Below are 13,235 nucleotides of genomic sequence, written 5' to 3'. Positions count from 1 at the left end.
AAAAATCAATTAAATTTCAAAAAGCATTTAAAATGGAACGCCTTTAAAATGGTAAATAATTTACATGATAAAACAAATATAAATCAAATATTGTTCAAGTGTAAATGTGAAAATTGGACGAATGGAATTTGGAGTAAACATTTCGAGTTGTTGTGTTGTATTTGTTTTGTGATATAGAAAATATTTTAAAGACATCTATTCAAAGTGTTGTATAAAATGAAAATTGATATCTGAGTTTATTAAAGTCACCACGGTACATTAGGCCCATTGTGAGTTCCCTTCTAGCTTGTGGTGAAGCAAATTTCTTTAAAAACATTTCCACAGGAAGTATATTACGTCTTTATCTTCTCGATATTAATTCTGTTGTTACAATATATGGTCAAATAGACCCTGGATACCTATAAAACTGTATTGTTTGTCATTAAGATATCATAGATTTAATTCCACTTGTTAATTATACAATGATCAAAGGCTTAATTATGGTTACAGCAATATTGTGTGGTGCAGACGTTCATTTGTAAAATTCGGCAGGTGGAGAGTTTTTTGTTGCTAGGTGGAGATGATGATTTTTGTTGCAATAAAAGATAATAAATTCTACCATAAGATTATACAAGGATCATTTTACACCCAATTTAGAANAAATTTAGAAAATTTTTTTTTTTTTTTTTTTTTTATGCTATGAGTGTTTTTGAAAATGTAGGCTAAACATTTATATTTTTTGCATAAGCAAGCATGTGCCTTCAATCAAATTTAAGATTTGAGGAGTGTATATAAATATACGACTCTAAGTATACCTATGACATATGTACGCGTAGATCAAGTAGTCGAGTACACGAAGATGAGAGTTTGTTTGTCAATCCATTATGCACAGTAGATGCTTTTTCTGTAAGGGGTTTTACAGCTGGAGGCACGGAGCTTTGTAGACACACCTTTGACCAATGATAAGCCATCCTTTTCACACAATTTCACACCTACTGAATTCGAAACGATACCATACTGCATGAAGATTTTTATGTGTAGATCTTTTCAATGTGTCGCCAAGGAAAACATGACAGTCACGGCGTACAATCACATACTTGGGTCGTAGGGTAGGGTCAACAGGGTTTGTCTAGCAACAGAGCACCAAGGCAAAATACAGCATAACAAAGTCGGGAGAATTTATATAATTATGTCCGTAGATTAGACGCTGGTGATGAATGAATTTATTTTCAAACATATGACCGTCTCGAGACAATGGAGCGTTTTCACAATGAATTGTAAGTCACATTCTTGTTTTTATCAGTTGTAGGAAAATTATAAGAATTTGCTTCATCTGTTTAAATAAATTTCATTAGCTTTCTGGAAATTGTTATTTAATTGCAATCGAAATTAAAACTTAAGGTTTCAGGATTGTGAATATTCAGAGGGTTAAAACCACTGTGGAACGGATCTTCTGTTTCAAATAAATGACCAAAATTAGGCCAAACAAATGTCGATAATTTTTGTATCGATATATAATGCATGGTCACTCAGCAATTATACATTTGTGGTCACTTTTTTGTGTTAGGGTCAGTTACATGAGTGGTCACTTCTTACAGTAATTACAGCAATCTCGCTGCTGATTTAAGATTTGTATATTCTTTTCAGTTCTGTTCTGTCTTTGATTTATTTACCACTAACGATAAAGAAGCTATTAATTGTGATTCATTTCAGTTCCTTTAAAATCAAATTTATTGCCTACATAGTAAGAATACAATTAGATTAGGCACAGGCATCTCCTATTAAAGCCCTTTCCAGAAGGGTCCGAGAACATGCCTTACAGACATTCATACAGACACACAAATAAAAGACATATAAATATATAGTACATACAGAATATATACAGAAGATATGATAAATTGTATATACATATCTTGATAAATAGAAGAAAACTGTAACCAATTATCTAGAATAAATCTTAGCATCATATTCCGTATTATAAAACATGTCTGTTCAAATATTTGCCTACTTATTTCTTCGCCAGTCCTAGAGCATTTTGGACAACATTAATTTTCATTGTTGAGAGGGACTTTTTAAATACTCTAGGGCAATCTGATTGAAAAGGAATTTAAGAATAGAAAACTTTTCCTTCCAATCTGAAGATACAAAGGAGGCACCCTAAAATTTCCATACTGTATAACACGAAATGTTCGTTTCGTATAAACATACGTGGTTTTCGTGGTTGCTATTGAACCACGAAAATAAATACAAACAAATTTGAATGATTTACACGTCTACTGTTTGTTAATATAGGATATCCACGAAAGTTTGTACCACGAAACGATCTGAAAGGCTTCAAACCATGAAGGAAAGTACCCACGAACATTTTGTGTTGTACAGTAATAAGCCTGAATTGAAAATAACACGGCTTTGAAAATAAGTCTTGGATTCCTTGCAGTCAATCATACCACTCAAAAATAAGCCATCTGTATGTATTGGATTCAAGGTATTAGCCACATTATCACTGTTGGCCTAAACAGGTTCTATGGGAAATAATCACATAACATACTTGTAACTTATGATTGCAACAACTTGATAAAAGAAATTAACAGTGACATTAAAAAAAAACCTGCACACGGCTACAATTTTCCATTACACAAAGAAAGTCCTTGAAAATAAACCTTTGATGGCTACTATAACTCTCCTGGGATTCCTTATTTAAAATGAAAAATAAGGTGTGGCTTATTTTCACGATTTTATGTTATGTAATAAAGAAACAATGATATGTTTTGGCTTGGCCTTGAAATATCAACATTAATAAACCATAAAAGTGCTCTCAATTGTAGTATTTAAACATCTTAGCCTATTTTTTGTGCTAATGAAGAACATAAGATTATTCAAGTGACATATATATTTCAACCCACAGAGGTATAATGCTTTAATTCTAGACATTGGTGCAAGTATGTGTGATATTGTGGTTGAGTGTCACTTCATTGCTACAGCTCAATGATCAACATATTGTATAAAACATTTTTTGTCTTTTTTTTTCAGAAAATAGCAAATGAAAGAGAGAAACAAAGACCCCCTTCTACAGAAAGTAAGTACCTCGGTATTACATTTTGTTGTTGTCTTGTTTGTTTGTGAAATTCTGATGCATCACAAAACAAATTCTACAAAAAGGCTGTGTCAGACAGAAGCCATTATATGCACTCTTGTTCTGGCTCGGTAATGATACACTGTTTTGTTGAAACACACAATGCAGAACTTGAGGGATTAAAGGGTCAGTTTGGTTGATATCAACAATTTGTGCTTGAATGTCACAAAGAGGTGATATTGACGTCTATTCTAGCTGACAAGCAATGAACAAGTTTAAGTACACAGCCATGCCTTCTCAAAAAAGCACTCTGCACATTCATTCTTTTATGGAAACCATGTCAAATACTTGTATTTGTATTTACATCTGAATTTATGTCCTGACACCTGTGGTTAAAATGAATGCCGAGTCCATATTCAGTCATTAACACTGACAGGGTAGGGAATTGAACCAATAAGATTATATCTCAAAATACATGAACCAATGGATTACACCTCACAAGCATGAACCAATGGGTTACACCTCACAAGCATGAACCAACGGATTACACCTCACAAGCAAGAAACAATAAGATTATATCTCAAAATACATGAACCAATGGATTACACCTCACAAGCATGACCCAATGGATTACACCTCACAAGCATGAACCAATAAGATTATATCTCAAAATACATTAACCAATGGATTACACCTCACAAGCATGAACCAATGGATTACACCTCACAAGCATGAACCAATGGATTACAACTCACAAGCATGAACCAACAGATTATACCTCACAAGCATGAACCAATGGATTACACCTCATAAGCATGAACCAATGGATTATACCTCACAAGCATGAACCAATGGATTACACCTCATAAGCATGAACCAATGGATTACACCTCACAAGCAAGAAACAATAAGATTATATCTCAAAATACATGAACCGATGGATTACACCTCACAAGCATGAACCAATAAGATTATATCTCAAAATACATGAACGAATGGATTACACCTCACAAGCATGAACCGATGGATTACACCTCACAAGCATGAACCAATGGATTACACCTCACAAACATGAACCAATGGATTACACTTTACAAGCATGAACCAATAAGGTTATATCTCAAAATACATGAACGAATGGATTACGCCTCGCAAGCATGAACCGATGGATGCTTGTGAGGTGTAATCCTTTGGTTCATGCTTGTGAGGTGTGATCCATTGGTTCATGCTTGCGAGGTGTAATCCATTGGTTCGTGCTTGTGAGGTATAATCTGTTGGTTCATGCTTCTGAGGTGTAATCCATTGGTTCGTGCTTGTGAGGTATAATCTGTTGGTTCATGCTTGGGATTTGTAATCCGTTGGTTCATGCTTGCGAGGTGTAATCCGTTGGTTCATTTATTTTTAGATATAATCTTATTGGTTCACGCTTGTGAAGTGTAATCCAGTGGTTCATGCTTGTGAGGTATCATCCATTGGTTCATGCTTGTTAGGTATAATCCGTTGGTTCATTCTTGTGAGGTGTAATCCATCGGTTCATGCTTGTGAGGTGTGATCCATTGGTTCATGCTTGCGAGGTGTAATCCGTTGGTTCATTTATTTTTAGATATAATCTTATTGGTTCACGCTTGTGAGGTGTAATCCATCGGTTCATGCTAGTGAGGTGTAATCCATTGGATCATGCTTGTGAGGTGAAATCCGTTGGTTCATGTATTTTGAGATCTAATCTTAGTGGTTCATGCTTGTGAGGTATAATCCATTGGGTCATGCTTGTGAGGTGTAATTCGTTGGTTCATGCTTGTGAGGTATGATCTGTTGGTTCATGCTTGTGATGCCACAATGTGATGATGTGAGGTGTATAACTATTCGTTCATGTATGTTAGGTGTAGGCCTATTGGTTCATGTATTTTGACATATAATCTTATTGGTTCACGCTTGTGAGGTGTAATCCATCGGTTCATGTATTTTGAGATCTAATCTTAGTGGTTCATGCTTGTGAGGTGGAATCTGTTGGTTCATGCTTCTGAGGAGTAATCTGTTGGTTCATGCTTCTGAGGTGTAATCCGTTGGTTCATTTATTTTTAGATATAATCTTATTGGTTCACGCTTGTGAGGTGTAATCCATAGGTTCATGTATTTTGAGATCTAATCTTAGTGGTTCATGCTTGTGAGGTATAATCCGTTGGTTCATTCTTGTGAGGTGTAATCCATGTTCATGCTTGTGAGGTGTATTCCATTGGTTCATGCTTGTTAGGTATAATCCGTTGGTTCATTCTTGTGAGGTGTAATCCATCGGTTCATGCTTGTGAGGTGTTTTCCAATGAGGGAGATCTCCCTCATTGGAAATGTGGAATGAGGGAGATCTCCCTCATTTGACGTTTCAGAGGTTGACACCTGTGTTAATGTTTCAAGAACTTACTGACAAGTAAAGAAGGCAGAGATTTGAGTTCATTACCACAAGCATGAACCAATGGATCACACCTCACAAGCATGAACCCATAAGATTATATCTCAAAATACGTGAACCAATGGATTACACCTCATATGCATGAACCAATGGATTACAACTCACAAGCATGAACCAATCAGATTATATCTCAAAATACGTGAACCAATGGATTACACCACACTCTTACAAGCATGAACCAATAAGATTATTTCTCAAAATACATGAACCAATAGGCCTACACCTAACATACATGAATCAATAGTTATACACCTCACATCATCACATTGTGGCATCACAAGCATGAACCAACAGATTATACCTCACAAGCACGAACCAATGGATTACACCTCATAAGCATGAACCAATGGATTCCACCTCACAAGCATGAACCCATAAGATTATATCTCAAAATACGTGAACCAATGGATTACACCTCGCAAGCATGAACCAACGGATTACACCTCAGAAGCATGAACCAACAGATTATACCTCACAAGCATGAACCAATGGATTACACCTCACAAGCAAGAAACAATAGGCCTACACCTAACATACATGAACCAATAGTTATACACCTCACATCATCACATTGTGGCTATTTTAAAAGCAATGGGGGACAAATTCAAAAGCATTATTAATAAGACTATGGATTATATCTGGTAACCATGCTGGTTTAGGTCAGTGTATTGGCCCGTCCCCGTGGTAAATGTCAGTATGTATTGACACTCCGACAGTAAGATAGGACTACCTCCTCTGTATACCGTACTGTCAACTCACCACTAGACAGGCTAATTACAGGAACATACAATCAATTTTATATTGGCAAGCAGTTTGAGTTAGCCCTGGGTGGTCAAAGCCGTGAGGATAAGAACGTGGTGACAACAGTATGCTGGTAAGATTGGATCACAAACATCATTAATGCATAGCTGTCAACCCTCCCTCATTAGGAGGGACACTACCTCATTTTCATCGAAATTTACCAATCTCCCTTGTTACTACAGGGTGGTTGTAATAGTCATAACAGGTGTGTCTGAATCAAATAAATGCTTTTTGGAGTTATTTTGGTACAGAAAAAGGGACAGATAAATTGAGCAAAGCAATTTCACGGACTCTCTCCCTCATTGGACATGTGGAATGAGGGAGATCTCCCTCATTGGAAATGTGGAATGAGGGAGATCTCTCTCATTGGAAATGTGGAATGAGGGAGATCTCCCTCATTTGACGTTTCAGAGGTTGACACCTGTGTTAATGTTTCAAGAACTTACTGACAAGTAAAGAAGGCAGAGATTTGAGTTCATTACCAGCCACTGTAATTGCATAGTTTAACCCTTTCACCACTGTAGACCACAATCGACTCACCGAGATAAATGAATGGAAGAGTCTACTAAAGTTACCTAGGGGTAAAAGGGTTAACAGCCAAATACAGGCTGCTACCCCTGGCAATAAAGTGCTTAATTTTTCCAAAATGAAGAAAAAGGGAGCAACTTATATATATATTCCTAATTTTTAGTTATTACCTGGGTATCGACCTAAATACAAATATTGCCTTATATTTTTCGATATTGAAGTGCCTGTGTGTCAGTGACAAGATTTCTGGAAAAGGATAACATTACCGAAATAATTTTGCTTCCAAAAGTTTTGTCATGTTATTCAAGGTGGGGAGGAGAAGCTTCAAAATGATACGGATCACTCTGCATTCATAGCTCTATGATCACAATTTCTTCTGGTAATACTTAAAGAGGAACTTACAGTGCAAATGTAAATATTGACATATACTGCTAAATATACAATTCCTATGCATTTACTTTCTTAAATAAAGGAGTAAACAACTTATATGGTATAATTGTGGAGTGCGGGTATATTGTGAGTTAGATATATTGTACCTATCAATCTACCTTGCTAAATAAGCAATGTAAGTGTGGGCTTATTCGGGAACATGGGCTTATACTATCACCAGTAACATACGACACCTGTGCAGGGTATAAATCTACCCTGGGAATGTATTCCTGTGAATTTAATAGAAAACATGAACTGACGAAAATAAAACCGTGGTTCTAAGGATGCAATTATATATCAACATTGCATTAAAAACATTTTTTAGATATTTTCTTTGCAGATTTGACCTTAAAAAATACAGTTTAAAAATTTCACATAGATTACTTTTAATAGAATCTTTGTTGAATCTATTTTCTGTGAATACCCAGATTGTAATAAGTCCCTTTGAACACTCAAGGTTGTACTGTGTAGAGGTTAGATTTAAGCATACAGGTCGTCATATTTCATTCTTGTACTTATGTAATGTTGTAATACTCAGCTACACTATACTCATCATTTGACCTTTTGGTCTATTTTATTCAGAAAAAACTAATGGATATTTGAACCTTTTTTATGCTCTCATTGCCCAACTATCAAGGTCACAGCAATCAAATATGTTTAAATTTTTAAATAATAATAATAATCCGAGGTTCTTATATACCGTTTTATCACTACCTAGTTCGTAGTTCGTCTCAAAGCGGTTCACAAATTATTTTCGTGGTTATAGGGCCTTTGCAACCAGCCAATATGTCTTTCTTAACTCCCTGGGGAGCATACAGCCGGTGCTGCCATTTCCGCGCTCACAGCTAGCATTCAACAATTCTAGCACTGCCCAACCACATACTCATTTACAGCTGAGTAGACTGGAATAGTCAGAGTAAAGTATCTTGCTCAAGGATACAACACAGTGCCGTGACGTAACTCGAACCAGGAACCCTTAGGTCACATGAGCCTGGGGTCTTACCACTAGACTACCATGCCTCCTTTTAAACAACTCTTTCTGAACAACTGAGTGTTCTGTGATGGTGATATTTAGACAGTCAGATACCATGATAATTAAGGTTTATCAATTTTCATTAGGAAACTGACCTTGATCCACTCTCAAGATAATAGGGAGCAAATTGTTAGAACCTCCTTCTGAATAACCAAGAATCCTAGAATGACATTTGGCTTGTCAGGTGCATGGATGAACGAATATGATCAAGTTTGTTCAAATGAATGTCATTGACCTTCTTTTTAGGTCACACGGGTAGCATATGTATTAACTTTTAAACACATGAATAATAAATATGTCTATAAGGTTATGAAAGTTTGCCTTTGTCATGATAAGATGAAAGTCTACCAAGTGTGTTCAAATGAATTACCTTGACCATCTTTTTAGGTCACAAGGGTTAAATATGAATTAACTTTTAAACACCTGAACAGCCATTGGGAGGTCTATAAGATTATGAAAGTTCGTCCGTGGCACGGTTGGATGAAAGTCGATCAAGTTTGTTTGAATAAATGACCTTAACACAGAGAACTTCGGTCAAAGGTCAAGGTCTCTTTGTATTACATGTAGTACATTGAAGATTTTTGAAGCAATTTTTTTTTTTTTTCTAAAGTAAGTTTATAAAAAAATATATATATAATTATATACAAGAAAAACTTTAATATAGTTATTCATCAAAATAACAAAGTCCTATGCATAGTTTGGAGCTCTAGACAAGACCACAAATGACATCACATATAGAATCGTTTTTTAACAACATCAAATTTGTATGCAGCTATAAATACAAAATCATCAATCTTCCTACAGGCGTTCACACAGTCATCATGACAAAGCAACAATATCGAGGTCATATAAAGGTCACTAGGATAAAGTTATAAGAAAATTATATTTTCTCCTTTGCACGATAACAGTAATGATAACTTCAAAGCCACGGTCTTTGCTTTTCATGTCATGACCTTTAATAGGTTAATGTCAGTTTACTTAAAGGGCCTCTTTAGTGCCAAACTGTATTTATTCACATCAAAGAAATCTTTATAAATGTGAAAAAATGAGTTTCCTTTTCTCCTTGCTTTAACAATACACAAGATAAAATATTGTATTAGTGTTATAAGGATTTAATACATAACAACAGACAACATTGACAGGGCTAACTTTAGAATACAGTCCCATCCATCATCGTCATTGTGTAGTCCCTATATATTTACCCAAGGGGTGCAAATATTAAATACTTGAATAGGAAGAGATGTTGTACAAAGCGAAAAGTATAATATCATATTGTTCAAAAATTGTAAAAAAAAAAAGGATAAAATGTAAATATAGTAACTAGGGTTAAAATGTATATGAAATAGTTTGAATGAGGTTAACAGACTCTACATATAGTGCAGTTTCATGTCATTTCAATTTATTGAATTGGCAAATACAAACTTGAAAATATTTGATATGTATACATACAGATTTCGAACCTAGTGTTTTATAATCTTAGATTATGTTAAATACCAGAGGGAGATTATGAAGTAGTTTTTGGTTCAAATTGCTTTTCCAACGTTTTCCGCCATCTTTCTGTGAGTCTGTCATTCAGTCTGACAGTCCGTCTGTAAACAATTTTTGTCAACACGACGATTTTCTCAGAAACAACTTAAGGGATGAAGATGAAACAATAGTTGTGCCAGTTTGAAATTTTGATCATGAATAAAGAAACCCAAAAAAATCAAAATGGCCACCAGATTATTTTGGATGTTGTATAGATATTGCATGTTAAGTTATTTGCCGATATTTTTCTCAAGAGATCAAGATAGAATTGGGTATGAATGTACTGTTTGTCCTTTGTTGGGCGCGCTGCATGTTATAATTGATTGGAACCGTAGAACAAGCCCCTCAAAAATCATGTTGCATGATCCCCTCAGTACCTCTTCAAGTTCTGCAACAGAACAGAGAAATACGAGCATAACCTATACTACATACAGAGAAATATTGTGATCTTTGAATGGTTGGTTGGTGCCAAGATTTCTCTAAAATTTCTTGTTTCAATATGTCCACCTTCAGTGGAACGTATGTTTGCATCATCCTGTCCTTCCAATCCATCTGTCACTAGCTTATGAGTCAAATGTGTAACCAAATTTTATGACACTTCACAAATCAATCTCTAAAGCCAATTTGAAATTCAAGTTCAAGGTCAAAGCTACAAAATCTGAACATGATGATTGGAAATTTGTACCTTTGCCATGACCACAGTTTAGATTCTGACTTCCGTGTCCTATCAAATTCAGGAAGCTTAAAAAAATGTTCTTAACAGTTTTCTCTTAGAGCAATTGAATGACGAAGTCATATATTCAAGGTCAAGGTTACAGGTAAAAAAAAAAAAAAAGAGAAGATGATTGGAAAATTGTCTTGTCCACACATTCCCCACCAAAGTTTCATCCAAATTTCTTATAACTCGCTCCATATTTCTAAACAAATGGATTTTTCTCTAGGTATATTGTATCACAATGATATGAGGTGTTATACCAACTCTTTCCAGCAATTCACATCATCTACTGACATGTGCACATTATATTGGTAAAAGGAGGCAAAACCCTTACAATTAAACTTATACCATTCTTCTATCAAAACACAACTTCTTGTCTGTAGTTATTAGAGATCCAGTGAGCAATACAGGTCAGATGGGCCTCTTGTTTTTGAATTAGCTCTAAAGTTGTCTTCTTCTGTTGACAGGTAACAATGATTTGGAGCAACAGTTACACATGCAGCAGATTATGTTGAGGAGACAAGAACTATTGGATAAAATCAAGGTAGGTTAAAATCTAAGAAATAATATGTTACAAGGCAAAACTTGTTATACTGCCATCAATTGTCTAGTGTTGGCATTATAAGGAGTTTGACAACATACCAGGTAAAGAAGGAAAATTTCGTATTTAAAGAAATAGAAAATGTGTCCTGTAGATTAGGTAGTAAAACTTTGTTATACTGGCTCCATTTCTCTTGTAAAATAATGGCATAATAAAGAGGTTTGAACATAGTTGAAAGGAAATGTTTAAGTTAAATAAGCAGTAAAAAAATGAAACAAAAGGGCATTATATCAAGGTTTTATTGTGTAGAAACAAGGGGCGTAACATATGAAGGTTTTACTTTATAAAAGCAAAGGCGTTATATCCAGATTTCACTATTTTGTAATAGTTTACAATGAATGGATGAATGTCATGTCTATTTGAATAGTTTTTGTTGTTTATGAGATTTTAATAGCAATCAAAAATATACCAACATGAATTTTCTTCAAAGAGATGACCCTTCAGGTTGCTTGGTACTGCCCGGACTAGATAGAATTTCCCTTCAGTTTAATCAATAGCCCCCCAGTTCAATTAATGTTTCTCCGAGCTTCAGTGAAGATGTTTCCTTAACTAAGCAATACTTTTACTGTGGGAAAATGTGAGAGGAGGACAAACATTTTAGTTTAGAACTCAGGAATGATTAACTCATTCACTGAAAAAATTGCAGTATTTGTCCTGCAATAAACCCGAAGGGTCAACATATAATCTCTTATTGACAGTAAGAGGGTGGGCTTCTTACAGGACAATGAATTAACATTTATTGGCATTTCTACTGAACTGCATTATATATGTGGATGGGCTTATTAACAGACATAAGCTTATTATCATAGCATGGATTAATATAATACCATGGATTAATATCATAGCATGGATTAATATAGTACCATGGATTAATATCATAGCATGAATTAATATAGTACCATGGAATAATATCATAGCATGGATTAATATAGTACCATGGATTAATATCATAGCATGGTACTATATTAATCCATGGTCCTATATTAATCCATAGTTCTATATTAATCCATGGTAATATATAAATCTATGGTACTATATTAATGCATGCTATGATATTAATATAGTACCATAGATTAATATCGTAGCATGGATTAACATAGTACCATGGATTTATATCATAGCATGGATTAATATAGTACCATGGATTAATATAGTACCATAGATTTATATAGTACCATGGATTAATATCATAGCATGGATTAATATATATAGTACCATGGATTAATATCATAGCATGGATTAATATAGTACCATGGATTAATATCGTAGCATGGATTAATAAAGTACCATGGATTAATATCATAGCATGGATTAATATAGTACCATGGATTAATATTATAGCATGGATTGATATAGTACCATGGATTAATATCATAGCATGGCTTAATTAATATAGTACCATGGATTAATATCATAGCATGGATTAATATAGTACCATGGATTAATATAGTATCATGGATTAATATTATAGCATGGACTAATATAGTACCATGGATTTATATAGTTCCATCAATAAAAAGCAAAATATTTTGTATAAACTATATCTCATTTAAACCGTACTTGTTTATCTTTTCAGCATGAGCATTTATTAAACAACGATTACACAACAAGACGACCGCGATCCCTCAGTGCCCGACGGCGATACACACCTTCTCCTGTACAGCCTCCCCCCTCACGGCGATCACTCCCAGACTTCAACAAGGGGGACTACTCCTATCGAGGTCAAGGTCAAGGTTGGTATGCCTGTCAAGTTTGTTAATCTGGTCATTTATGGTTTTAAAGAGATAAAAATATAAAGTGTCCCCTAAAAGGTTTGGATGGATTGTGAGACATCCGGTTTAGTGGAGGCTTAATAAATTATGATAATAAAATAATAATGATAATCTTTATTTAATGTCGTGTTCAATTGTCAACAACAAACATAAGCTCTGTAGAGCTTTTATTACGACGTCGCTTAGGGAACAAATGATGTTTTTCATGATGGAGGAAAATCTACGGGGGAAAACCACCGTGCCATCGGAGGGATAACAACTAACCCTATCAGACATCACTCTCTTTTTCCGCCACCGCTGGGGATCAAACTGG

At 34.8% G+C, this 13,235-nt stretch overlaps 1 protein-coding gene across 3 annotated transcripts in view; it reads left to right on the top strand.

Annotated features, from left to right (window-relative positions):
- LOC110446614 overlaps nt 1–13,235 on the top strand; it is a 112,092-nt gene that overhangs the window by 34,113 nt on the left and 64,744 nt on the right. For 2 of the 3 annotated variants that reach the window (XM_021491844.1, XM_021491843.1), the window contains 3 exons: nt 3,010–3,055; nt 11,017–11,093; nt 12,727–12,883. In XM_021491844.1, the coding sequence (XP_021347519.1) occupies nt 3,010–3,055; nt 11,017–11,093; nt 12,727–12,883 (280 nt within the window). Of the gene's footprint in view, nt 1–1,097; nt 1,257–3,009; nt 3,056–11,016; nt 11,094–12,726; nt 12,884–13,235 lie in introns of those variants that run through there. The other variant, XM_021491845.1, reaches the window with a different exon arrangement.

The sequence above is a fragment of the Mizuhopecten yessoensis genome, unplaced genomic scaffold, assembly GCF_002113885.1.
Source record: "Mizuhopecten yessoensis strain PY_sf001 unplaced genomic scaffold, ASM211388v2 scaffold2891, whole genome shotgun sequence".
In the NCBI taxonomy this organism is placed as follows: Eukaryota; Metazoa; Mollusca; class Bivalvia; order Pectinida; family Pectinidae; genus Mizuhopecten; species Mizuhopecten yessoensis.
Note: the sequence above shows the minus strand (reverse complement) of the source record. Positions and strands in the feature narration are given on the sequence as shown.